Raw genomic sequence first — 27,787 nt, forward strand, 5'->3', positions numbered from 1 at the left:
TCCCCCACACACTGGCTGTGTGACCTTGGGCAGGTTAACTAACCACTCTGTGCCTTAGTTTCCTCAAGGTTAAATGGATAATGATAGTACCTCCCTCCTAGGAGGTTGTGAGGATATTTGTTAATACACGTAAAGTGCTTAGAACAGTGCCTGGCACATGGTGAGCATTCAGCAAATGTTAGCTATTATTATCATTGGCTCTCCTCAAGATGAAGATAAGGCAGGCCAGCTTCATGGAGGAAAGAGGAACAAACCCAGACAGGAGAGCCGCCGGCTCCGTCTGAGAAAGGCGAGGATTCCTCTGGATGATGATTCATTACAGAAATCCCTAGGAAGGTGGCCTGCCTGAAATTATTCTTCGAGTTAATGAAAAAAGCAATCTAGTCCAAATTAGATGAACTGGGTGACCGTGAGAGCCAGCCCGGGGCACTGTTCAGATTCTTGGTTCTGCTGTCATGCTGGGCTGAAATAAATTGACTCAAATGAGTTAATGAAAAAATCAGTCTCCCTCCTTGCAACTGTATTGCAAGCGTTTCTACAGCAGCTCAACAGAACAAGCTCCTTTCTGGTAAAAGAGACTCTTTCAAAAAGAAGAGAGTACACCTGACTCTGAAGCTCTCCCCGCATCGCTCCCCATGAGTCTCTGCTCTGGCCCATCTCTTTAGCCCGCTTCAGCCTTTCTGTTAGGACCCTGCAAACTGCCTACATTTCTGGGTCTGACTTTGCTCTTGTGTGCAATTTAACGGATGTGGCTGGCCGTTCATTACTGGACCCATGTGGAATAATTTATTATGCTTCATGCATAATAAACAAATGACATTTCTAAAACAATAGGGAATATATTGAACATTGAATATATCTGAGATCTAGAGCAAAACTCTCTAAGTGTCCGCTGGGCATCATTAGCTAGTGACTTAGAACAACTCCATTCCCCTCCACCACGGCCTGGTGCCTTAAGGAAATCCACCAGCACTTCACTCTTCTTGGAGGAGATGCCTGGAGCCTGAATGGAATATTGTCAGGTGAAATTAGGCCACTTCTGAGTTGTGCAACATTTCCCTTCAAAATCTTGCTGATTATGCAAACACTGAATAATTACACTGATTCATGCATTCTACTCCATCAGAATGACAAAGCGTTCGCACTGGCACCCCATTTCACTTTGCTAATGAAAAACAGCAAGCTTTTAAGACCACCATCCATCAAGAGAGAAAAGAACTCATTCAGAGTAATGACAGGTGCACGACAATGCAGACAGGAGTTTTTTCTTTTCAAGTATGTGGGCTGCTGCTGAAGATTAAAATCATTCTGTGTTTAATATCATTATCTTTCTTTGTGTTCCTCCGAGGTTTAGTATTTTCTTTTGGGAGATAAATAAAAAGCTTGATGCAAGAGATCCCAAATTTCCAGGAGGATCTTTCTATAACTTCCAACTGTGTTGATAAACCTTTTCCACTGGGGTCTCTATCATTTTCTTTACAGGCCAATGCCCTCGCCTTCCACAGTCCAGTGGGTAAATATGCACAAGGGTACTTCTCAAAACATATCAATAAACTGAGCTGAGGAGGGAGTTTGTCCAGACAGTGGCCCCACAGCTGTACAGAACGTGATCTGCACGGACACAGAGTGGATTCACGGGCAGCACCAGAAAGAGGCAGGGATGGGGCCCTCCTCTAAAACCAGGCACAAGAGGCAACAGTCTCCTGCAACTCAGATGGCCAAGAAAAAGAAGGGTCTGTGTTGCAGCTGTAAGGAACGCATTCCAGGGCCTCTGCCAGGCAGCCTCCTCCTGACATCTCTAGTCGCGGCCTAGAGCGCCTCTCAGAAGCAGCACTTGGCTGATTTTTCCCTCGCACCCTAAAAAGCACTGTCTGAAAGATCCGAGACTAACACTTCACGTGTTCAGAGGCTCTTTATCTAGCAATCTCAACTATACGACGTTCAGCCAAGAATCCAGTAAAACAGGAAAAAAAAAAAGCCCCCAAATAGATATTACTACATGAAAGCACTAAAACTCAAGGACTTCATTCCAGGGGGCTCCCTCAAAGTTGAGCGCACAGGATCAAGTCTCTGCCCGCCTCGTTTCTTCGTCTTTAGGTAGGAGGTCTCATAAGCTTAGCTGCTGGGTGTTGAATGAATAGCAGATTCAAAAGAACAAGCAGAGGGAAGGTACTGGGTTGAACAGTGTTCCCCCAAAATTCACATCCACCTGGAACCTCAAAATGTGACCTTATTTAGAAAGAGGGTCTTCGCAGGTATAATTAGTTACAATGAGGTCATCTCAGATTAGCGTGGGACCTAATCCAATAACTGATGATCTCATAAGAAGTGAAAACCACGTGATGATGGAGACAGCTATTGGAGTGATCCGTCCACAAGCCAAGGGTCTCCAGGGACCACTAGGAGCCAGGAGAGAGGCCTGGGACAGTCTCCCTCGGAGCCCCCAGAAGCAGTCAGCCTGGCGACACCGTGATTTGGACTTCTGGCCTCCAGAACCGTAAAAGAACACATTTCTGTGGTTAGAACGCGGTTCAGGGTCCTTTGTTACAGCAGCCCGGGGAAACTCACATGGAAGGATGCTCAGGAAGCCACTGCAGGCAATTTAAGAAAGAAACAACTTACAGCAGGAGGCCACGGAGGAGACCACGAAGGATGTGTTTTCTGAAAGACGTATGAAATAAACAACCATAGCTGGGACCACTTCGTGTGGGGGCAAACCAATAGGCCCTCCCCAGTGGGACGCTGAGGACACAATGACACAGTTTAATTGTGCACTTTTATAATGATGACCTTGAACTCGTTTTTAAAAGCTGGACTCTGTTCAGGGCGTTCCAACAAGGCCCCACTGTACGGCCTCGCCCCGCAGCCCTAAAAAGGGAATGTCTTTGTCGGCCCCTTGGATGGCACGAAACGTTCTCTTTTATATTTAGCCGCTCAACATGGCAGGGTATTCTTTTGTTACTAAATTCTCAGGACGAATATTTCACATTTTCTTTTCTGGGAATCCTGGTCAAACTATACAGCTTATCTATGGTATGTGTCAAGATTTTTCTATACTTAGTCAATATTTGTGTCTTTCTATAGCAACTGCACACACGCACGCACACGCGCATGCACACACACACGCACGCCCCCCTTAAGAACACGACGGAAGAATCCTTTATTACAACTCTAACATACTGACACCTCGGCAATAACACCTGTCTGTGGATTTCACACAAGAACCAGAAAATCTTATTTCTGAAGGCTAATCTGTGAAGATGGGCTAGATTGATTACATCTTGCCTTCAAATCACTTAAAAACTCTATGCCTCGACCCACCCCTCACATCTATTAAGTCAGGAATTGAAAACAAAAACCAGAAGTTAAGAATGCTACAATATAGACTACAGTCCCTATAAAAATGGCCCCTAACAGTTCTGATTTATTTAGTCTTTGATTCTTTGCCTAAACACCATGCACTAAAGTCAGCTTACTGGTTTTTTTTTTTTTTTCCATTAAAATTCATGCTGGGGAATTTCTTTTGTTCCACTTGGGGAGCATTTTTTTTCCCTGAGAAATCTCTTTTTCTTTATTTCAAGTCTCTTTGACTTAAAAAGTCCTAAATCTCCTCAAATCATCTTTGAAAATGAGAAGCGCTCAAGTATACGTAACTACTTTTTAAACGATCTGTGTCAGACTCGATATGACGTTTGTTTCCGTGTTGTTGCTTCTCAGTTAGCTCTGACATCCTGGGTTAGGAACCCGGGTACAGTTTCCCCGCCTCCTGCCATCAGAGGTTCCAGGTCGTCACTGCTAAGCCACAAGGAGAGGTGTTGCAGAAAGCCGGCCGGCTCCCTGCCTAATGCAAGGATGTGGCTGTGGAGCAGGCCCCGCCCACAGGGGGGCAGGCCCAGGAATCACAATGCCATCCGGACAGGAGCAGCGCCCAGACCCCATCCCGCAGAGGGACTGGAAGCCCCCTTCACCCTGGCTTTAAAAGAGCTCCAATTTGCCCTCCGCCCCTGGCCCACCTAGGGGAGGTGGCGGCTGGCGGTCACAGGGAGGATGGCCCTGCCCCTAAACCGGGCCCCCCTGCTGTCACTCACTCCTTCGGGCAGGGGGCCCAGGCGGGGAGGTCAGCAAACTGTCACTGGTTCAGGCTCCACACGTCTCCTTCGCTTCTGCCCAGTCAGCGTTTTAGGATTTAGGGCTGGGGGCTGCGTTCCAGAAATAATAAAAACCACCCATTTGCAGAAACACGTGGCTGGGTTTCTGGCCTCACAGCCTCTCTGCAGGCAGCGCTGGGAGACACAGGCACACACAGGCTGCCCGGGCCAGAGCCTCCAGGATGCAGGGGAGGGTTGCCCCGGGCGCATCCAGATTTAGGGTGGAAAGGACGGGTGGGGCATTTTCTTTCTCTTTTTAACCAAGCCTCTCAGTAATCCAACATCTCTGCCTCGGGCTTCTCTTTCTCTCCTCTCTTTCCTTTTTTAAGCCATGATCCTCTTACAAAGCAAACATAAGAGTCTCAGAACCTCTCCATATAAGGAGGCTCCAGACAGACTGATTCCACACCGTCTCTCGGGTGGATGGAGAAAGCCATTCTCGGGCACTTCGAGCTTTCTGAGTCACGGGACTCGGGGCCGGGATGGTGGTTCACACAGGCAGGGGCCTGACCTCTCCAAGCCCCAGCTGCCTCGAGTGGGAGCGGTCACTCTGGCTGCTGGTCCCTGCTCCAGGCGGTACTGATCGCGAGAGACCCGTTCAGCCGAAAGGCAGAGTCGGTCTGCTGGTAACACGCCCGGCACGGAGGCTCTGAGTTCAGGACCCCTCATCTATTCCTAACCGGGCATCAGAGGCCATTAAAAATCTGCTGAGGAAGTTAAAGGCTTGTGGCCACCAAGTCCTGCCACTTAGACCCTGGGGCACTGGGTGACAACTGTCAGCTCTGCGGGCCATGCTCTGACGCCTGCTGTGGTCACCAGTGCCACCAGCATATGAGAGGCAGAAGACAGGAAAAGATGGGAGAAAACAAGGGAAGAGGCTGGAGAGCAGGAGAAGAGCAAAGTGCAGGACCAGAGTGAGGGGAGGCAGGTGGCGGGAGAGGAGCCCTGGGGGGCAGGTGCTCGCCCCACACTGGCCTGGTGATGCTCCAGAAGTCACAGACAGACCCCAAAAAGCACAGGAAATCGTGCCAGACGTGAGGGTCCACGGGCATCTCCAGAGGTGGGCGGGAGTCAGACAGCACACCCTCCCCCACCAGGAGTTGCTGCCTGGAGCTGGTTTTGTGTGGTCACCCTTTCGGTCACAAGGACCCTGAACTGAGATGGGGACTGAGACAAGAAGGGAGAAGAGGAGATGGGCACTAGAAACAGGCCCTGGTCCTCTCAGACAGGGCCTTTCCCTTCCCAGGGCGTCTGAGGCTGGGAGCGAGTTCACGCTCTGCACAGGTGTAACGTGACTGCTTCCATAAGCACAATTTTACCTCTTTTCAGACGCATTCTTCTCACTTGAAAGTTACTGGATATGTGTGAATCTCCTCTTTGACATGTTCCTCCTATGTTATCTGTGTCCTCGACTCCATGACCAGGAGCGTAAAATAGAAAGGATCTAGTCTCCTTTCCTGTTTCTCTGTAAAGAAATCTGTAAGTGATACGAAATAGTTCTCAGGGATATTTAACGGTTTTTCTCTCCATTCTGGGTTCCTCTTCAAAAAGCTCTACACGAGTGTGCTGCAAAATGAGTGTGCAGGAGGGCAGGACGGCCCGGTTTCGTGAGATTTCTGTTTCAATCCCACATGTCTGCGTGGGTCGCCACCTATTTTTTATACTGCGGTTACGGTAAAACAAGTTGAAAAAATACTCCTTACATCTCTGAATGTTTGTCTTCAGGTCAAACAACGAACCCCCTGAACAGGGCCCTCCTTACACACTGGCGCACGGGACGCAGACCCACTCCCCTCAAGTCCCAATTCTAAAACCACGTTTCCCACTCGTGGGGTGAAAATTAACTTGCTGACAACGACAAACTTGAATTTCCACAGTGAAAACAGGCGAGGCTTTGTTCCCATTCTGTTTCTCTGCTTTCATTTTCTGATCTCCAAGAGAGAATTAAACTGCCTTTCTTACCCTCAACTGCAGTCCTTTTCAAGAACTTTTGTCGTGGTCACTTATTATTCAAAGATGACAGGACCAGGATGACGTCGGATGCATCTGATCCAAGGGTGTGACCAAAAGAAACCTCAGTCGGCCTCAGCGCTGGCCAGACCCCGCAAGAGACTCACCTGCAGGGCTTGAAACCGCATCGGAACGCCAGACTGCGAGAGAGCACGCACACCCAGCTCTGGAAGCAAACTCGGAGTTCAGGAAGTTTGGTGACTTGCCCAAGGTTCAGGACAAAATCTATCAGCGGAGCAGCCAGAACGAGGACCGAGGCGTCCAAGTCCTGGCCCAGCATGCGCGAGGCATGATGCGCCAATACAGATTTCTGCGGAGGCTCAGACCAGCCCGGAGGCCGGTGGACTTTCGTCTCCACTGGCCGTGTTATGGATCTGCTCCAGCCCCCTTAACTCGCACTGACACGTGTGGCTTTCACGCCATGTCATTATTCCACTCCGCTCTAGTCTGAGGTTTCCGAGGTTAGGATTCGTAAGAGTTTTCCAACCTCTGACTCGAATGAACTTTATTTTCCCAAAACATATAACTTACTATTGAATTTCATTTCCATGAGAAATACAAAAGCGACAGGGATTCATGCCTCCAATGCTAGCTTACCATCTTTTAAAATGCTTATGCTTTTCTGACTGTAAAACATTATGTGCCCACTGTATAAAATGTAAAAACTACAGAAAAAGATAAGCAAGAAAATTAAAATAACCTGACCTACCACTCAGCAATAACCCATAGCAAAAAGCGGGTGAATCTTGTCTATAAATACACAAAAAATCTTTTGGTACAAAATTGTGGTCAAACTGAAAAATATCTTCATAGATCCTGCCTTTTCACTCAACATCACACGTCAGCAAAGATTCTTTTAATATACGTTTTATAATGTGGGCCAAATATTGCCTCCTTCTGATGAATCATTATTCATTACATCATTCACTGTTACTAAGAACTTCGGGGTTTTTTCCAGTTTTCCATATACATAAATAATACAGCAGTAAGCATCTTTTCATATAGTTTTTGTGCATATCTTTGCTTATTGCCACAGAATAAATTCCCAGTAGGGAATTACTGGGTCAAAGTGTGTGAGTGTTGTTAAGGCTCTTGATATAGACTGAAAAATCCCATTCCAGAAAGGTTATTTCTATCTAAATAATAGAATATGAAAGTGCCAATCTTGTCCTCTTTGTCAATGATGAGTAGTATTTTTTAAGGCCTTGAAATTTATATGTAAAAATTGTATCTTCCTGTGTTCATTTGCCTTTCTTAATTGATTGGGTCAACATTTTTTGTAAGTTTTAGTTTATAGGTCATTTTTTATCTCTTGCTCTCTCCCCGACCCCCTCCCCCTCTGCTGTGTGTGTGTGTGTGTGTGTGTGCGTGTATATATAAATTGAATATTCATATCTGTACATTTCTCTACTGAAACGTTAAAAGTTTTACTTATTTATTTGTAAGAGCTCTTTATATAACAAGGGCATTAAACTTCTGACTGGGATAAATACTTTGGGAATCACTTTTAATTATATAACAATTTAAACTGACAAGACGCATTGGTTTTTACATTGTCACCAGCAAAGCAATAACTCTTCCCACCTGCTGGTTAAAAAAAACAAAACAAAACAAAACAGATGCTAATTCTTCATATTCCCAAGATAGGATGCAGAGCTAATACTTTTTCCATGCTGATTATATCAAAGGGTTGAAAACAAAAGATGAATGATTGATGGCAGTTATTTATGACGTTTCACATACATGGATCCCATGACTAAGAATCCTTGTCCACATTTAAATATTTTTAGGGTAACTTCACTTGAATGGACAAAAAATCTTTGACTCGTATTAGACATTATTAAGAGAAAGCAAAGTTTAGTTCGGAATTATCTCAAAGCCATTCTGGCGCCAATTTTGGACACAGGCATGTGTGTCTTGTTTTAAGGTATCATAATAATTGAAAACCCAAATTTAACAATCAGATGAATGGAGAGAGGTGGCCTTGTTGTTTATTTTCACAAAAGGCATTTTTAAAAAGAGACATCTTCCAACAGAACTTCTCCTGCCCTGATCTGCTCTAGCTGTGGGTCATTGAGAATCAACACAGGCTGATGTGGCTGAGCAGATGAAGGGAGCTGCTGCCACTCAGTCTTGGGTGAAGATGGGTCCTAGCAGCTAAAGATCAGAAGCTTCCTGTGATTCAGCTGGAGAAGACAGTTTCACGTGGGGCTAACCTAAACCAGCCAGGGATCACATGTGCTGCCTGTGCGCCCCCAGTAAACTGATCTGGGGAATGCAGTCCACTCAAAGGTGCCACAGAAACAGGCTTCAAGGTGACCAACTAAGCACAGCAACGGGGCCAGAGGCCACTGGTTTCACTCATATCCATGGCTCTATCCAACTCATATCCAACAGCCGAGCTCCAGGATCTATCACTGAATGCCTGATGCCCCTAGGAAGACAAACGGAACAGCTGCTGTGTCAAAAGCCACCCTAATGAATGAACTGAACTGACTTTTGGTACCACGAATCATTACTCAGCACTTGAGAGTTTGGATGCAAACAAAAATGTCAATCACTCCAAAAACCTCACTGATTTCGTGTGCCATAAACACAGCCTCCAGTAACAGTGAAGGCACTCAGTCCATCGGGGGGAAGAAGATGCAGAAATCTGCATCTCTCTACAACTTGTAATGACCAAACGTAAAACGCTCAAAACTGAGTTCATAATTATTTTGGTGAGGAAGATTGTCGCTGAGCTAACATCTGTGCCCGTCTTCCTCTACTTTATGTGGGATGCCACCACAGCATGGCTTGATGAGTGGTGCTAGGTCCGTGCCCAGGATCTGAACCTGTGCACCCCAGGCTGCCGAAGTGGAGCACGCGAACTTAACCACTATGCCGCCAGGCCAGGCCCCACAAATTTTAATGGAATAAATTGTCACACTACCCTTGCCAAAAAAAAAAAGATTCACACAACTTAGCAACCCGTGGACAAGATTTCCCGTGTAGGCTGACTTGGACTCAGTACACACTTTACAAGTTTGTAGTTTATCATCAGAGGAGGCTATAAAACAACCCAAGAACATACTCTGATTGTGAGGGAAGGGAGTGGTTGGCCAAAAATCAAGTAGAGAGAACAGAATATCGGGCCAGCTCTGATTCGGAGCAGGGTCTGACAGAGGGTAGGAGTGAAACCATTACATCCCCCAGTGAAAAGCAACTGAGAATGTATGACCCCCTTTTCCTATGATCTAGGCTATGAGGTCTGGGGGTGGAGAGGAGGGGTGCTGGAGAACAGATTTTAAATGATCCCAGAGAACCAAAGCCACAAAGAAGGACAGGCCACGGATGACGGCCATGCTGAGAGCCTGGAGAGGACACACGAGAGGCACTGGGAAGACGACCCTTCGGCCACCCGGGGAAGAGAGCTTCTGGCCATCTGCAGACAGCGATTTCAGCTTCTAAAAGCAATTGCTGCTTTCCCGCCTGTCATAGGTTTCCTGTGAATTGCATTTTCATCCAGGGACCTGTGGTATGAGAGCTGTCCTGTACTTCAGATAACCCAAGGGTGCTAGAGTGGAAGGAGGAAACAGTGACAGTGTCCACAAATCCAGGAGAGAAGCTGGGGGAGACTGGGAGACACGCACGCAGGTGCGTCTAGAGCAGCAAGCCGCACCTTACACAGCAGGCAGGTGCTCAGCACAGATCCGCCTCTCCCTTCTCCTCATTCCACGAGAGGGCAACGGGACAGGGGATTCAGATGGCCTGGTCCTTCCTAGAACACTCACACGGAGCCTGGCACCCCCGGGTTTCCTTCCAACCAGATGACCAAACACACTGACCGTGAAGAATTGTGACTGAAGATTCTGGTCAAACCCAGGGGAGACTCAGAACCTTAGTGCAAAAATATCACTCCAATAAGCAACAACTGGCTAGGTAATGGGACCTGAGGACTCAGACGAGGCAAGAGAAGTAACAAAACAACAGTGGAAATGGAACAGCCCAGGGCGATCGGGATGGAAACTGATCCCCTGGCAGGAGGGCCTGATACGGACTGGACTCATCCTTCTTCACAGGACAACTCTGTTCCAAAGAAGGTGGAGGCTAAGAAAGTTCTGGCGTCCAAACATGGAGAACTGAGAAACTTTAGACGGGTTTGAAAATCTCCCAAGAAAAATCTGTGGGACTTTTAAAAATCCCTCCGGTTCTTTGGCAAAATTCAAAAAGACTGAAATCCCAAAGCCTGCCTCCTCCAAGGACCCAGATCTCACAGCTCCCGGGCCCACTCCCCGGGGGGACCCAGACCTGCGATGGCCAGTTCCCTCATCTGTGTCCACAAGACGCCAACAAAAATGGGAAAGACAAGGGAAGCGGAATCTGCCAGCTTCACTCACTGGAGTGATAAGGTCGCCTCGGACACTAGCCTGTTTTCTGAAAGGAAACAATTTGGAAGATGAAACCCAGCAGCTGCTAGGCAGCAGGCACAACCCTGTGAGGTGTCGGCACTATTGCTAATTACCTCTGTTGTACAGACGGACAAACTGAGGCTCAGAGCAGGTCAGGTCCCCAAGGTCACAGAGCTGGCACTTGAACCCAGCTCTTCTGACGCAGTTACTGGAAGACTGCTCCAAAGGGGGACAGGACTCCCTTTCCCCAAATCTGACCATGATTTTCTTCCTATGTTTATTTTTGTTGGAGGAGCTGGAAATGACTGGTAAAAATTATGTTCTTTCATGGACCCAGCTTTGGGCTCAAAGCATCTTTGCCATCGGGTCTCTCCCTGATGGACTGGATAATTTTTCAGATGGGAAGGGAGCTAAGAGCTGTACCCTAAGATATAAGGAATGAGACTTTAAGACCTCCTCCATCAACGCCATCAGGAAACAGAAACATTTCAGAGGTCAGCGGGGCCAGCCGCCTGCACCCCTCCCCACCCAGCCCTGGCCACAGTGTCTGCTCCCCTTTTTCAGGGACATTCTCTGCAGCAGGGCCCAGGCCATTGTGGGCTTTGAGAAGAACGATGCTCTTAAAGGAGCAGACTTCCCAGGCATGCTTTGTGTCCTGGGCTCTTTGACTAATGGACAGAGGGGTGCTGCAGAGCACATTCCATTCATGCAGGCAGCACAGGTCTGCTCCTGCTTTCTCAAGACTTTCTTGGGTTTTTTTTCTTTTTAAAAATTTCTCCTACGAAGTAAGACAACAGTTCCCGGCGACAAAATGAAATAAAACCCAATTCTTCTCAAGGAAAATAAAAGTGTCAGCAGAACTTCTCTCTTCACGCTGATCCCCTGTTTGATGTGCAGTGACATCCCTCCACAGAAGCTGGGGACAACGCAGTGTCTGCTGTAATTGCTGGCTTCACACACAGGACGAGGAAGGTGGCCTCAAGGTGCCGGCAAGGCCTGCCCACGGGGCCCTCCCCAGGAACACAGGGGGACCCGCGCATGCGGTAGCACGGTCTTGCTGTGACAATAAAAGAAGCAGAAATCGAAGGACAACCCTGGCCAGGATTCAGCCTCCATTTTCTGCTGCAAACTTTATATCCCCAAGTGATCATTTAAATAAAATCGCATTTTTCTCATCCAACCAAGTCAAACAGTAGTGTCGCAAAGGACGACAGCACACACATAAAACTCCCACTCACAAACACGCAGAAACCAGAGGGGGAAAACAAAGCCATGATGCCCAGGGTTTTCACAGTGACGACCACGAACATGGCTGCTTCCAGTGGAAGCTACACGTGTCGGGGAGAGACCTCCCACAACCCACAAAGAAGAGAGGGAGTCCCACAGACTTCTGAAATTGTGAAGTCCTGACTAGACAAAGAGAAATGGAAATATTTGGCTCTCCAGAACCTCAAGTAGAGAGAACTTATAGTGCTATAAAGAAACTATAACCGAACAAATTATGGTTGAATAATACCGTAGATTGTATAGAGGAGAAAATGCTACAGGCCATCTGAACATCACATCAAGATGAAGCAGCTTTCCCTGCCTGGCTCACATTTCACAGTCATTTCCTTGAACTGCAGGGTGAAAGCATTAATCAATAACTAAGATTTTCTTCTTCTGTTTTTTTTTAAAGCACTTTTATCTAAAAATGTTTTTTAAAAAGACAACATATCTGGTAAAGCAAACTATGGGTTTATACCACCAAATATCTGCACATTATTTAGAATCAGAATGGTATGCTGTTTACCACGGAACCAATCAAGTTTACCAGAGAATTTGTTTTGTACAAATGACGTGTAATTCTCTCTTAAAAACATGATTTTTTGAAACGTATCCAGGATGCTAAAATGGACCACATTCTACAAGCATTACAGATTTTCACAAATGAAGATTATATCATTTAATTACTCTTTGAGTTGGAAGTAGGAAAGCTGGTGGGTTAATCTGGTGGCAGAACAGAAGAGCCTAGTATATCTTTATCCAAATTGATGAATTTTTGAAATATTCATGAAAATACACAAAACCAGAAAAACTGACCATGCCGATTTAAAGTAAAGGGTTGGCCATATGCTGAAAGGCGGGGGGAGAGGGGCTCGGAGGGGAGAAAGAACTGCACCAAATTGAATTGAAATACATGTTTTCGAACACTCTTGAACCCACGCTCCACCTCAGCAAAAGTCTGACTCCCAGCAACAGCCATCTCTTACGGGGCACCCAGCGTGTGCTGCCCCTCGCCCCTCAGCCGCCCAGGGCTCTACATGTCCTTTAGCTGCTAAACTTTCACTAATCCTCTGTAAAGCAGGTTTACAGATGAGGAAACTGAGGCACAGAGAGCTTGAGCATGAGGTAGACCTGGTGTCTGAACTTGGGACCTCTGGCTCCTGAGCCGCAGCCTTCCCCATTCTGCAGGACTCAGAGAGGGTGGGAAAGGTTTTGAGTCGCTCTTCAAACACTTGCCCCAACATCTAGGATGCAAAGGCCAGAAAAAGAGGTCTCGGTTCGCCACCGCTGCCCCACCCCCTCCACCCCTCACCTCAGAACCTGGCAGAGACGGGGCTGGAGAGAGGGAAACTGCCGGCCTGCATTACAACCTGAGCTGAGCGGTCTCTCGGGAAAAGCCCTGCATGTCGAAGCTGAGAGGAAGGACGTGCGGAGCAGCACATGCCAGTGCACGGGCCTCCTCACGTCTCGTTTGTACAAAGACCTGCAGGTCGCATCTAATTCTCTGTCAGAGGCATCTCTTCCCAGGCCAGCATCCCACGCCAAAGGAAAGCCTGCTGGACCACGACACAGGGCGGGGAGAGGCAGCTGCATCCGACTTCGGGTTCTAGCTATGAGAGGGTGAGGCTGCCGGCGCCCGAGGGGGCAGCAAATCACTAGGGAGTCTCTGCAGACCCACCTGGTAGCAAAAGCTGAGCCCAGACAGACCCCGCCCTAGATAAGGAGAAGAGAACAAATAGAAAAAACGGGACCTTCGAAAAGATTCTGCAGCACATGGAAGAAAGAGCATCGTCCTGAGGCTTCGTGGAAAAACCCTGTCTCTAAAAACGACTTTCTAGGGGCCGGCCCCGTGGCCAAGTGGTTAAGTTTGTGTGCTCCACTGTGGCAGCCCAGGGTTTCGCTGGTTCGGATCCTGGGCGCGGATACGGCACCGCTCGTCAGGCCACGTTGAGGCGGTGTCCCACATGCTGCAACTAGAAGGATCCGTAACTAAGATATACAACTATGTACCAGGGGGGATTTGGGAAGATAAAGCAGGAAAAAAAAAAAAAAAGATTGGCCACAGTTGTTAGCTCAGGTGACAATCTTTTAAGAAAAAAAATGACTTTCTATAGGGAACAAAAGACAATTTTAGAAAATGATGCTTTGTATCTACAAAAGACGGCAGACATGGTCTCTCCAAAACGACAGAGAACAACAAAAACAGAGTGGGTTGAATTCCAGGCAGAGATTTAAAAAGAAGCCAGTGGAATCAACAAAAGAATTCCAGGAAAGACAAAACGCAACTGCAGAATTTAAATCTGCATCTGACAGCGATGTACAGGGCAGCGTGAGGAGCTCCCCTCGAACACGTGAGAGAGCCAAGGGAAAATGATGAGACAGAGGGGGACAGAGCCAGTGCTAGTATAAAAAGGACACATATTCTTATGGCCGCAATCAGAACAGGAACAGAAACAATGAAAAAACACGTGGAAAAGAGCTTTGCTACCTGAAAAAGACCGACATCTGCAGACTGAAAGGTTCAGAGCATTTCAGAAAAAAGTTAATGAAAAATCCTTCTATCTGGTCATTTCTTTACAACATTTTGATTTCAGATGGAGCGGGGAGAGTAGCCGAGATCTGGGCGTGAGCAGATGATGGAGCGAAGTCCTCTCACGCAGCTGCTTTTTAAGAGCTTCAAGCAAAACCCTACACAGAACCAGAAAGGCTCCTCCACGAGAGCCTGCGTGGTGACGTCAGGTGTCATCTTTTCCAATAAGGGGCGCTGGTTTCCAATACTACATGGGTTACTTGCTTCAGTAACATCCTCCAGGTTGAAGAAGAAGCATTTTTACTTGCAAAAGGCGAGATTTCAGATACCTCATCAGGTGGGGCCGAGACATCAACGGCCATGGAAGAGGACATGTGGACATTTAAACCAGAAGGTAAACGACAGATGACAAATGACCAGAGATGCGATGCAAGACAGTGTTTATAACTGGTCTAGAAAAACGAAAACAGTAAGAGACGACCGGTCTAACACACAGGTCACGTGACAACACAAACCCGCGAATCCGAACCCAGGAATTTTGGTTGCTTCACTTCTCTACCTTCGGGATTTTTGCAAACCAGCAAATTTGTAATTAATCCCATGCTTATTAAGAGGCCAAGGAATATCCAGGTAGTGCTCTCTTACTTTCATGCTTAACTCAGAGCAAAGCAGTGGAATCCTTACAAGAATGGTAATATCTTCATAGAAATATTTTTAAATCATGTCCATTTAATTGTTCCTATTTCCTAAGAAATGCGCCATTGTAACCTCACACTGATCCCAGTGGAACTCAAGAAATATCTGGCTACTTCAGAACCTGTAAGGCTAGGCTGATATGCCAACGTTTCATTAAAAGGGAAACAACTACAGCATCCAATGTCCTAAATATAAAATTAAAAGCATTCGTCACAAATCTCAGCTCTAAAGTTCTCTCACTTTCCCCCTCACTAGGTCGGTTTCCTCTTTTACATATTTATACAGTACCCTATTCTCTCCCCTGGTGCTCAGTACCGATGGCCATACATATTTGTATGACTATTTGATCAATGTCTGCCTCCGTACCTTGACTCAGAGCTCTGTGGGAGATCGTGCCACGACTGTGGGTTTATTTATTCTGCTTATTATTGTTACTTCAGTATTTGACACAGTACCAGAGCCCATAAGACGAGCAATACATACTTGTGGAAGGCGTGGCCTGAGTGGACACGTTTTCATTCACTGTTCAGCCAAGCAAGTCACCATATCCCAAGAATTCCAAAGAACTTTATGCAAACAACACCTTCGTGGCTTTACACATTAGCCATGCTTATCAATTTTGCAGTAAACCACTTTTTAAAAATACTTGAATGACTTTTTTTCACTATGGGTTGATATTATATCACAGAATATTAAATATAAGAGGAACCTTAGAGATCATAAAACTGACGTTCATAAATGCTAAATACTTTGTCCACAACAGCGCAGGTCTACTTAGCAGTAGAGGTGGGAGCAGAGCACAGACCTTCTACCCCCACGCCCTCCCTCCCAGGGCTCTGTCATTGCTTCTCCAGACACCGCTCTCAACCAGAGCTTCTAGGTTGCCACGTCTCTGAAAGCAATTGGGAGCTTGTAAATAAACATTCTGCCACACCTTGATGTGTACAGGAAATCTGTAATAAAGAAATTGTTTGCAATATAAATAATCACTACAAATTTCCAGATTTCTTATGCAGCTTATTTTTCAAATCTAAGAGCTAATTATAATTTCTCCAACCCACGACACCTCATCATTCATTGTCACACTCATAGGAAGCCGGCACTGGGTGCCAGGCACTGCCTCAAGGCTCTTTAAGGAGGGTCGTTCCTAAAGCTCCCTCAGACCTATAGTTAAGAATAATCATATTCCTTTTCTCTTATCATTCAGTTACAATTGGGAAAAAGCCATTTCCGAAAAGTTAGAATCCTCAAAGATTAAAAAATCCAGCCCTATGACTACTTGAGCCAGCCCTGGTGGCCTAGTGGTTAGGATTTGGCACTCTGGCTGAGGGTTCATCTCCTGGCCAGGGAACCATGCCACCTGTCTGTCGGTTGTCACACTGTGGTGGCTGCCTGTTGCTGTGATGCTGAAAGCTACGCCACTGGGATTTCAAATGCCAGCAGGGTCACCCATGGCGGACAGGTTTCAGTGGAGCTTCCAGACTAGACAGACCAGGAAGAAGGACCTGGCCACCCACTTCCGAAAATATTGGCCATGAAAACCCTATAAATAGCAGCCAAGCATTGTCTCACTAGAAGGTGAGAGGATGGCACAAAAAGACCAGGCAGGGCTCCACTCTGCTGTCCACGGGGCCGCTGGCAGCCGGAGTCCACTCGAGGGCACTGACAACGACAAGCGGTTACTTGATTCAAGCTCTTTGGTCTCCATTTTTCTCATTCGAAGGTTTTCATTTGGTTGGTTGTTTTATTCTTTTCTTTCTTTTTAAGTTGTACATTGGAGCTTTTTTGGGGTAACTAGTTTCATATTTTTGATGAGTCTGCTTAGCAAGCATAGAAAATCCATTTGCTGGCTAAAGGATTCCAGCAATGGAAATTTCTATCTGATGATGCAGTCATATTTCTAGACAACCCCGGAGTGAGTCAATTTGCCAAATTATTTCGTTTATATTTATAGGCTGGAATGTTATTCCAAAGGCTCCACTAGTCTCTGTTCCATGTGTAAAACAACAGAGCAAAAATAAGACAGTGTTGACAGTGGAGTGACCACTCACGTTCGTGGTGAGGACCTGAGGCACAGGGCTTCCTTCCTGAACCATCCACGGGAGATTCCGTTAGGGTGTCCCGGGTTAAGGTTCCAAATGGGTGGTAACGAGGTGTGTTCTGTGTGGAGCACCTCTCCGGCCTAGGCCTCAATAAAATGAACACTAGCATCTGCCCAAGGAGGGCAATACCTCTTTTTTAAAAACTCTTTTTGAAAATATCAGTCCATTTCGGAGAAAGGAGGAATGCCAGATTTCTAAGTGCATGTTTTCTATAATTAGTTTAAATATATCCTGGGCTAACGTATAAATTCGATTTAGGAATCCCAGGTCAATTTGATAAATTTGAGGTGTAAGTATAAAAGCAAGGACTGCATCACTGGATTCTGAAACTTAAAAAATAATAACCCCACCAGGAATTATGGGCGGCTCTCTATTAACTAGAATATTTGATTAGCCAGACCACCATTCTTCTCACCCATAGAGATATTATCATTAATGTTGTTATCCTGCATAGACTATTTCATTCAGCTTTTAAGACACTTTGTAAGGTTTGCCATAAATATCACGTCTAGGTTGTAGTGAGTGAATTAAACATTTTTTGCAAACAAGATTGAACTAGGGATCGAACAAATTGAAATTGTTACCTTAAAGGTATTAGACACCACTAGTCAATCATATGCTGCATTACCATAAAAATCACTTTTCCTTCCAGATAATCACAGCTTTCTGATAATGACGACTCGCATGCAAGGTGCACGCTGTCAGTAATTTGATTTGAACACTGCTTCCCAAGGGCGTTCATAGCATGTACCACCTTGTTAAGCGACGTTGTGATAATTGATGGTTCACATGACAAGATACGCCGGGCTGATCATGCTTATTTAAATACAGGCCGTTCTCGATGACCCATAACAAACGATGTACCTGGCACTTTTAACACAGTCAACCTGCAGATGATCCCCAGAACTCGTGAACTTCAATCTTCAGCCTCTTCCCAAAGATCTGAGGATAAGTCACTAAGCTGAGGCTCAATGCAGTACCAAAACGTCAAGGGGGAAGCTCTAATTTTAGTGGAAAAAATGTAGCTATTTCCTGTTTGGCATTACTTAGATAAAACACTCATGAATTTGACTTTTGAAATACTTTCCATGCAGGTGTTTGGCACTGTGCAAACTGGGTTAAGTTTTGTCTTGTTTGGTCTGTCTGCAAGGTAAAGACAGATGGAAAAAGCCAAGGGCCAAGAATTCCCAAACTGGGAAGTCAGCCTGCATGTCATAAAGCTGTGCATCTTCCCCCAAAACTAATAATCCTAGCAGATGGGAAAGGCAGATTTTCTAAACTAAACTCTTTCGTTGATATTTTAAAACCTGGATTAAAAAACATTTTAAGCTCGACAGAGAATGGGACAAGTTCCCTTCGACATTTCAGTAATGAGACAATTTAGTAAAAATTCGTGGTGTCATGGAATATACAAACTTGAAGGGACTGAGATTCCTTTAGTCCATCCTTGCCCAAATTGTGTTCTAGAGAAATCTAGGTCCCTGTGAGAGAGTGGTGGTGGAAGTGACTAGTCAAATATGGTGGGGAAATTTATGGTTATACGAAATTAAACAGGCTTATTTACATGCAGTTACACACTTTATGGCTCCTCAAAAAATAAGATCTAGGATGCCACAGTTCCCAGACTTACTTCCCCACGGAATTCCTTCCCACTGACTATCTATGACTGTTTTACAGAACTAACGGCTGGCACGACAACGTTTCAGATGCCCTGATACAGTCTAATCCCTTTCTTTGCAGGAGAGGAAAGGCCTCAGAGCAATTTTTCGAGGGGCCACGTGGGCAACGATGGCCTCGGGTGTGGCCAGAGGTGCTGCCTTAGGTCAGGCTTCCAGGACTCTGGGAGGGAGGGTCCTGGGAAGCAGCTGGAGACACCTCCCCTCGCTGCTTCCCCTGATGTGGGAACAGCTGAATCAGCGCTTCCCAAAGTACCGTCCTTGCCTCGGGGCAGGGAACCAATTACTCAGATTTATTTCCATAAAAACTGTCACTTTCACAATCTCTCCCAAGTGGCTGCAGAGGCTGCCAAGGGACAGCTTCCAGCCCTCAGCAACAAAGACCATCCTGAATCAAGACTATACATTCAGTTCAGCAGTTCCGTCCTCACCTGCTTTCAGAGGGGTCAATCCTTACAACAGCAACTCAGTCTTTTCACAATTAAAGGACTTACTGAAAATGTAGCTCCAAACTACAGAATAATTAATTCAGTTTGGATCCAAAACTCCTTGGTCACAAAGAGAATCCAGCCCATTTGATCTGTTGTATTTATGCATCAGTTCGAATAGATAATATGATTTAAGTACATATTTTTTATGCGTGTATATTTTTAAAAATAGCCTAAACAAACAGAATTTACAGAAGGATCCTCCTGCGAAATTCTCGTTGGACACATGCTACACTAACTCGCTCTGTCAGTTGTCATACTTCCACGCTCAAGTGCAAACAACCCTCAGCCAGGATTTCTTACACCTCTCCTTACAGCCTACAGCACTTGGAACGCGACCGTGTCTTGCGGCAGGAACTTCGACATAAATATTTAATGACAGATTGGCTGATAATAGGGTACCTTTAAAAAGGTACACCATATAATGTGAAAAGATGATCTCCTTTCCAACGGATGAGAATTTGATCAGGCATCCATCCATCCCCCAGCCCCCATCTCTCTCCTCTCTCTCTCTCTCACATGCATGCACACAAACATCAAAAGGGGAAGAGCTCCAAAAAGCAGTTTTCACACCTGTTTCACAGTCGTTCACAATCATCAAAACTTCCAGGTGAGAGTCCCGAAGGCAGATAGCAGCTGCTCACAATGGCTGAGCAGCTCGGCACCAAGACAGCGCTGTTGGCCTGGGTTGCAGAATTCATTCCATCTTTAGTTTTATTGCTATCGTTACCTTCCCCAAATGTAACATTTCCACGGACTGACATTTCAGGACCAAAAAGCAACATCTACATGGAGCAGTGTCCCTGGGCAGGGTGTGCTGGAAACATGGCGCTCCCTCAGGGGGCGGAGCTCCCTCCCCAGACTATCCAGGTGAGATGCAAACCAGGAATCTGAATTTCGTCCAAAATGCTCCACTGTGCCTCTTTTACTCATCGCCTACAACAAAAACCTGTTTGATTAAGAAAGGGCTGCAAAGGGCAGGGTCGGAGGTCTTTCCAAACCAAGGCAGTCCTGGGATGTGCACACCTAGCTCAACCCCTCAGGCAATTCACCCCACAAGGCAATCTTGAGAGGCAGCCTCAGTTTGAGTGTCTAAAGCGGTGTGTGGTGCAGCTACAGGGAGGCGCCACAGAATCAACCCCACCCTCCCTAGGCTCCGAGTGTGCGCAGTTAATTAGACTACTTCATCTTTAAATCCTATGTCAACACTCCAGTTGGATTTTCTATAAATGGTCATCTCACCAAGTCCTGACTGTAGGCAAGTCTTTAACACAGGCTGGAGTAGTTTATTAAAATAACATGATTTTTGTCTTGTGCGCATGTTAATTTCTCCAGTCCCTGTGTCCATTGTTACGTGTCCTTCCCCAGGGGCGCTTCTTTCTCACATTTCTCTAGGACCAAGGAAATCTGACTTCACTTGCAGTAGAAATTACCCCAGACAGGAAACAAAAGGCGTGAGCTCTGGAGCAGGGCGCGGGATGCTTGCTGGTTGCCTGGGTACCGTTTAATTAGTCCCGGGCTGCAGCTGGGGGAGCTGCTGGTACCTGGGGAACCTTTGTCATTGTGACTCGTCTGTGGCTGAACACGCAAAATGGTCTCCACTCTCTCCCTCTGTCCTCTTTAGGAATCTGAGTAAATCTCCCCCTTTCTTCTTCTGTGTGTGTCTGTCTCTGTCTCTCTCACAGTTTGTAAATTAAGAAAACACTCTTTGTTAGCGTTTTTTAAAAGCTATGAATGACTTATTTTCCCAACTAAATTATAAACAGTGGGGAGACCTCATTCTTCCACATGTCCCTTTACAATTCCTTGCTTATTAATAAATGCTCAAAAACAGTATTTGATTTCTTTTTTAAAGAAATCTACTCGTTTATGCTTTTATTCCTCACCTGCCACCATTACTTCCAGCTGCTTCCATCAATGCTGAACAAAACGCCCCCGGGAGAAAACCCAAAAGCAGGCAGTAAAAGTACAGGGACTTTGCTGCTCGGGAGTGTGCTGCTGTTGTCGTGTGCTTCAAAAACAACACAACAACAACAACTCCACTAGCAAAAAGCCGCGGGCTCTCTTTGGTCTCTGGAAATGGAGACGGAGCTGACCTTCAGCAGGAGATGCTGTCCTTGGTTGGCAATGTTGGCGGCTGTTCTGCAACACACTTAGGTGAATTTAACGGTAGGACTGACAGTCCCCAAAATGGCTCCTGGGCCCAGGCAGCCAATTTTCTGCTACTTCCCTGCCTATGTGTCTCTGTTGAGTGGCTCCACAGTGCCCATTAGGGACCGCCTGAGAGCCATTACAGCCGGCAGAGTAAACATCCTTTTTACACTTAAAAAAAAAGTGAGATGAATAGGTATTTCTAGGGTGGTCTGAATGAGCCATCATTAACCACCCTGAGGAATGAACGTGCATGAACATGGCAATGAAGCGCCATTTTATTACTCTCTGCCGGCGACACCTGCGCCAGAAAAAAATCACGTTGGTGTGAGGATCTATGGATATAAAGAATCCCCACATTTCAAAATGGAGCAAAATGTAAACCTCGCAGGCACCCCGCCTCGTGTTACACACACTACAGAATTCTGGTCCTTCTCCTCGGAAAGTCTGGCCCTTTCACTGTTTCAAAAGAATTCGGGTGGGGCCACCAGGCAGTTTGCTGCTCAGGCTGCAACCGTGAATGGGAGCGGGAGGGCAGCTCATTACTGAGGATCGCTGCTGGCAAGGCAGACTGAGGGCAGGGGTAAGTGGGAGAAAGGAGGGTGATTTGCATTAAAATGGGAGCCCCTTCCCAGGCAGGCGGCATTGACGTTAAACAGAGGTCTGGTTACTCGAACAGAAATAAGGCTCCCTGTTTGTCGTTTTCTTCTAATACCAGGATTCCTCCCATAACTTTAGATGATGATGATGTAAGAAAAGATGAACCACATGGGCATGTGGGCAAGGGCCTGTACCGGTGCACGGGCACCTGAGAGAGAAAACACGGGGATCACGTGCTCGCCTCTAAAATCACAGGTTCCCGGCGTGAGGTCAGCATCCTGCGTGCAGCTGAACCTCTATTTGGGAGCTCTCTTGTTTACGGGGTGAGCGCAGGGCTGGGACACACTCATTACCCACCGTCATAAAGTCGGTGCATGCGAGGCACATGCAATTAAGCTATAATTCTGTACGATGACAGACTAAACACGCAAGTCTAGACAGACGAAGAAGATGACTAAAAATATTCTTAGATCTTTTCTAAGGGCATTTTAGCATTTTCTTATCATTCTATCGGCAAATATTGTAAAACTTTGCCACATTAATGTCAAAGGGAGTGGAGGATCCACATGACTTACATTCAAAGGGCTTGATTTGAATTCTGCATCAAAACCCAATCTCGAGGTCATATATTTTCAGCAATCACTCAGCACAAATCTCACGACGCTCAGCTGTGGTTTGTTTATCTTCTGAGGAAGAGGCTTGGGTTCTTCAACACATTACAAAATCAATCCCACCGTACTAAGATTTTTGTGAACGTGACCAGGAGTTATAAAATTAGTGACAGAATGCAAACGTGCCAAGGTCTTACTACTTATTCAGTTGACTAAGAAGATAAACCACCAGAAATCTCAGTTTCTGAACACCGGCAGAGTGACTTGTTGATGGGGGCGGGCAGAAGAGGGACCTTAGTGGTAGGAGAGAGGGGCAGAGGTTACCATGGATGGATGACCACAGGAGAAAGCTGGCCAGCACCCTCACCCACTCAGCATCCTCGAGTGGGCCCCAGCAGGAGCACTGTGCAAACGGTCTGCAGCCCCACCCCAAGGTCCTGCGGGGCCAGTGCCTTCCTGTATCATCTCCTTTTCGCTCTCACACCCAAGGACCTTACTAAGCTCACTCACAGAAAGTTACTGCCTCTACACATAACAGCAGCTATGTGCATCTTGACAATGCTGAGGCAACTGATTCTCTGAGAAACATCTTTAATACAAACTAAAAAAATTACTACAAGAAGGAAGCCAGCCAATATCTAAAGCCACTATTCCCCATAGATAGTAACCATGACCAAATATGCAAGTCAAATAGATTTCAACAAGGGAGACAACATTCATACTAGCTTACGTTTATCGTTTTACCACATGACAAGCACTGTTTGAAGACCTTTACACCCATTAATTCATTTGACGCTCAGGAAACCTCTGAGGTAGAAGTGAAGGTCCCCATTTTACAAACAGCAGAACTAAGGCCCAGAATAGTTAAGTAACTTGTCCAAGATCCCACAGTAAATAAATGTCAGAGCAAGGATCAAACAGAGGTTGTCCGGCTCCAGACTCTGCACTCTTAATCATTGTGCTATGCTGCTGGTGTGGATTTGGGTTACCAAAAAATGTTAATTATTTTAATAGGCACAAAGAAGTGGCAAAACGAAATGAAAACTGGAATTAATTTCCATTCTGGCGCCCCTGCCCTGGGAACGGTCTGTATTTGTTGTTTTGAAATGTCTGTCTGTCTGACAGAGATGATCAGGAGCACGTCCCGTAAGCCCGAGGAGATGCTCCTCCACGGGTCTGTGCAGGTGGACCTAGAGGCAAGTTAGGGAAGAAAGAAACAGACTCCACACGGCACGGCAAGTCTCGCTCTGCTCTTGTGGCGAGACTTGTAAAAATGACTCTCTTCCAACATGAATGAGGTACAAATAACATGCTATAACGCATAAATAAAAATTGTATCATAGGCTTTGAACTCATCAATATAAGAAAATACAAGGCTATTGCTCTATTTTGGGAAGCCTCAATTGTGGAGCTTTCCCTTGTGTGAAAGACTGGGGAGTGTTCATGAAAGAACCTAACCTTTTCCCTCAAGACAACTGGTCTCACCTGAGCCCAGCTTAGATGTGGCCAGGAATGGTTTCCCTCAGGGCAAGTCAGCAGAGACCTGCCAGGACACAGCAGCCATGCGTGGAAGGATCTGGAGGGAAAGCAACGCTGAAACAGGTTTGAGACAGTAAGCCGGCCCTGGATGACTGACCATCCCAACAACTACAGTAAGAATTATAGTAAGAACCATTCCAAGAATTACAGTGTGCCAGAGCTGGGGAGGGCTTAGTCAGCCCAGGGCGCACATTCAGGGAACAGGGGGACCCACCAGCTCACCATTCATACTCTACAACCCCCGCCCTCTGCAGAGAAAGCATCACATTCCAGGTTCCTGCTCCAAAGATATTTGTTCCAGATGAGTAAACCTTTCAGAGTGGTCTGGAACGAGATGCAAGTCTGAAGAAATAGGTAAATTGAATCTCAAACCATATTTAAAACCTAGTATGAACGCACAACCTGGTTGTGCCACCTGCACAAGCTGTTAGCTGCATGGGAGGCTGTCGCCAGTCTTTCACTAGGACCACCAGTTCTTCAAGACAACACAGCTGTAACACCATGAACGTGAAACAGATACGAGAGCAACCGAGCTCCTAATCTCCTTGTGTCCAGGGAAACCACGGACATGTCACTACAACTCTGCTCGCCTCAACGAAACAAGACAAAACCAACTCCGCCTGGATCTGATGCAGACACCTGCTCCTCCTCTTACAGGAAGAAGAGCGCAAACCAAGTGGTGACACGTCTGGGTCGCTCGTCGCTGAGTGCTCACCGCCCCCCTCCCCCACCGCCTGGCTCACTGTAGGTGCTATTTAAGTGTTTTTAACTGACTGAATGAATGGCTTTATTTTTCAGAGGCTCCATCCTTCATCTTGTTCCTTGCCTCTCAGTTAACTTAGGAGCTTGAAACTCTAAATGCAGAGGGTCAGCTGACTCCATATTAGGGGCTTGAGGCACAGGCTTTAGCTCCTCCGGAATCCCAGTGAGTGGGGAAGAGACCACCAGCCTTGGACTCACTGACAAACAGACTTCAAATTTTCCCATAAACCCTCCAGTCTGTTCCGCAGAAGCTAAAGGCTTCCTTGGGCCCAGCCCAGCGATCATCCTCTGATCCCCACCCTCCCAGTTTTGCATCCTTGTCCTCTGGCAAACATCTCTTCTCTCTAAAACACACTGACTTCCTGAGCTGAGTCTGACACGCGCTTTCCTCCTTGCTTGCAGCCTTGGTTAGGAAGCTTCAAGCCACTCTGCACACTCCCCCTGATGCCCCCTCCCTGGGGCATCACTCCCAGGCTCAGTTCAGATGCTCAGTTCACAGAGGCAAGGCCGGCCCTGCATGGTGCACTCACAGGCTCGAGGGGAGGTCATCACATCTGTCCTTCTCGGGGTGGGCAGGAATGGGAGGGTCTCTGGACACAGAGCTGGCACAGCCCTGATGCCAGTGGGTAGGTGGCCAGTCCTCATCCCAGGTGATGGCAGGAAAAGTAGGGGGATGGGTACATTAGGCTAAAGTAGCATTTTAGGGCTCCAAAAATGGTTAATTCTTTAGCAATTCTTGCAGCCCTTCATTTTGCAAAGCACAGCTGTCATTCTATAAAGTCAGTCAAAGTGTGAAGGAACAAGTGGGAATTATGGGATTTGTTTACCAAAAAAACACGTAGCCTTGCAAACAGTCATAGTAGGAAAGCCAGAGCAACCCACAGGGAGAGGATGGAAGTTTCAATTTTACATTTGGAAACATACTTGCTGGAAAAGGGTACTTCCCTTATTTCTCTTTCTGTGAGATGATTTTAGAAGTTATGGGGATGTGCAAGACATAAAAATGCAACACAGTAATAATGAGAGAACAACCACATACTGTACCTTCACTTCAGCAAAGCACGCGCTGTCTCACAGTATCGGGATCACTTTTCTCGCTGCAAAGTTACTTAAGAGCAGATTTTCCACATGCCTTTGCAGCAAGTTTAACTTTCAGTGAATCTGTTCTTGCTAAGTTTTTCTTAGCACATTCACTCAATTCCATGCTTGAAAGCTACAGGTCATTTGATAACTGAAATGGACGGGATTTTATTCTAACATCAAACTCAAAGAGAAGAATGGGGCAGTCTCGTAGGCACACTGCTGTAGCCAAGTGTGACTCAGGAAGGCGCTGGCGTTCTGTATGTGGCTTCAAAGCTCAGTGTGTGCCAGGCTAATGGAATATGATGTCATCAGTCAAAAAGAGGCTAAACCCTATTTCTGATTTTATATCAATGCCCATAAAATTACCAGTCATATGATGAAATCAAGTAGATAGAAAAAGATTTTCTCTATTTTACATAAAATTTAAGTGATATTCAAGAAATAAGTTCAATACAATGTTTGCAATAGACACTGGAAGAGCTGGTGAGAAACACGCCCCAGGTTTGGTGTCTCTATGGGCTGGCAACTCTGCCCATAACCCTCCGATGTGACCAGGTGGGAGAAGTGGGTCACTACTCACAAGAGGGGACAAGATGGGTGGGGTGACCACACCCCAGGCCCAGAGGCACATGTCAGAGTACATCCCCAGAGCGGCTCCGGTTAGCGAGAGCAGCTTCACAAATGACAAAATTTTGGTGTCCTTACCTGTTATTATTCTGTAGTATTCTTTTTCATCTCTGAAAGAAAGGCTATTTTAACAGCAGTTTGGAATTTCAAACTCTCCCCACACTAAGAAAAGGGGGAGACGCACTGATGAAATGATGGTGTCTATTTCCTCTAAAGTGCGGGAGCTCCCTTTTTCTTGGGAGGGAAGTGAGCCGTGGGATTCTGGAGTATCCATTTGTATTCCTAACTTCATCTGAGTAAAATTAACATTTACATAGTTTGCAATCCAAAAGCTCAGAGTACTGACATAGAAATAAAAAATTACCCCAGAACTCAAAAACCCCACAAGAATCCACAAAATAGGTAACCCACACAGTGACAACATAGAGCCGACTTTCTAAAACTGTGGCTTCTTGCTAACCTAGTTGGTAATAACAAACACAAAGGCTCCTTTAGCAATAAGCAGAAGTCTCTGGACGCCCAGACGGAGCCCAGAGCCATGGCCCGCCTCCTCATCCCCTCGATCCTAGCTGACTAACACCGAACCAGCCTCACCTGGCACTTCAGGAGAGAACCTCGCAGAATGTCTGGAGACAAAAAGTTTCAGTTCTTGATCCAAGTTGCATTCGATGAGGTTTGTGTCCCATGATCGGATTCCTAAGGAAGGACAGAAGACAGATGACAGACATCCAGTTAGTCATTTCAGAGTGGTTTGGGAAACATCAGTGGAACATTTCTCAGGCTTCAAGGGAGGGTGTGGAAGCCCCTTTTCTGAAGGGCTTGGTGACCAGAGGTGGATGCCCGCAAAATGGGAGGGCCGGGGAGGTCTCTCCACCAGGCCGCAAGAGAGGGATAATGAGCAGTGTGGACTGAACTTTTGCCCTCATAAAACGTAAATGCAGCTTTTCTGGAAGAGTAAAAGAAAACAGTTATCAGGAAAATGACAGGCTTTACTTGAGGAAGGGAGTAGAAAGGACAGGAGGATGATGAGTTCTATAGCAGTTAAGAGGCCCAAGGACAACCTCTAGCTTTCCCATGTCCACTTATAGGCAGCAAGATGGCGGAGGA

At 46.3% G+C, this 27,787-nt stretch overlaps 1 protein-coding gene across 2 annotated transcripts in view; it reads right to left on the bottom strand.

Moving 5' to 3' along the window:
- MAP1B (microtubule associated protein 1B) overlaps positions 1-27,787 on the bottom strand; it is an 89,171-nt gene that overhangs the window by 53,578 nt on the left and 7,806 nt on the right. The window contains exon 3 of one of the 2 annotated variants that reach the window (XM_008539775.2): positions 27,275-27,376. In XM_008539775.2, coding sequence (XP_008537997.2) covers positions 27,275-27,376 — 102 coding nt within the window. Of the gene's footprint in view, positions 1-19,880; positions 20,417-27,274; positions 27,377-27,787 lie in introns of those variants that run through there. The other variant, XM_070569876.1, reaches the window with a different exon arrangement.

Source organism: Equus przewalskii, chromosome 13 (assembly GCF_037783145.1).
Source record: "Equus przewalskii isolate Varuska chromosome 13, EquPr2, whole genome shotgun sequence".
Taxonomy (NCBI): Eukaryota; Metazoa; Chordata; class Mammalia; order Perissodactyla; family Equidae; genus Equus; species Equus przewalskii.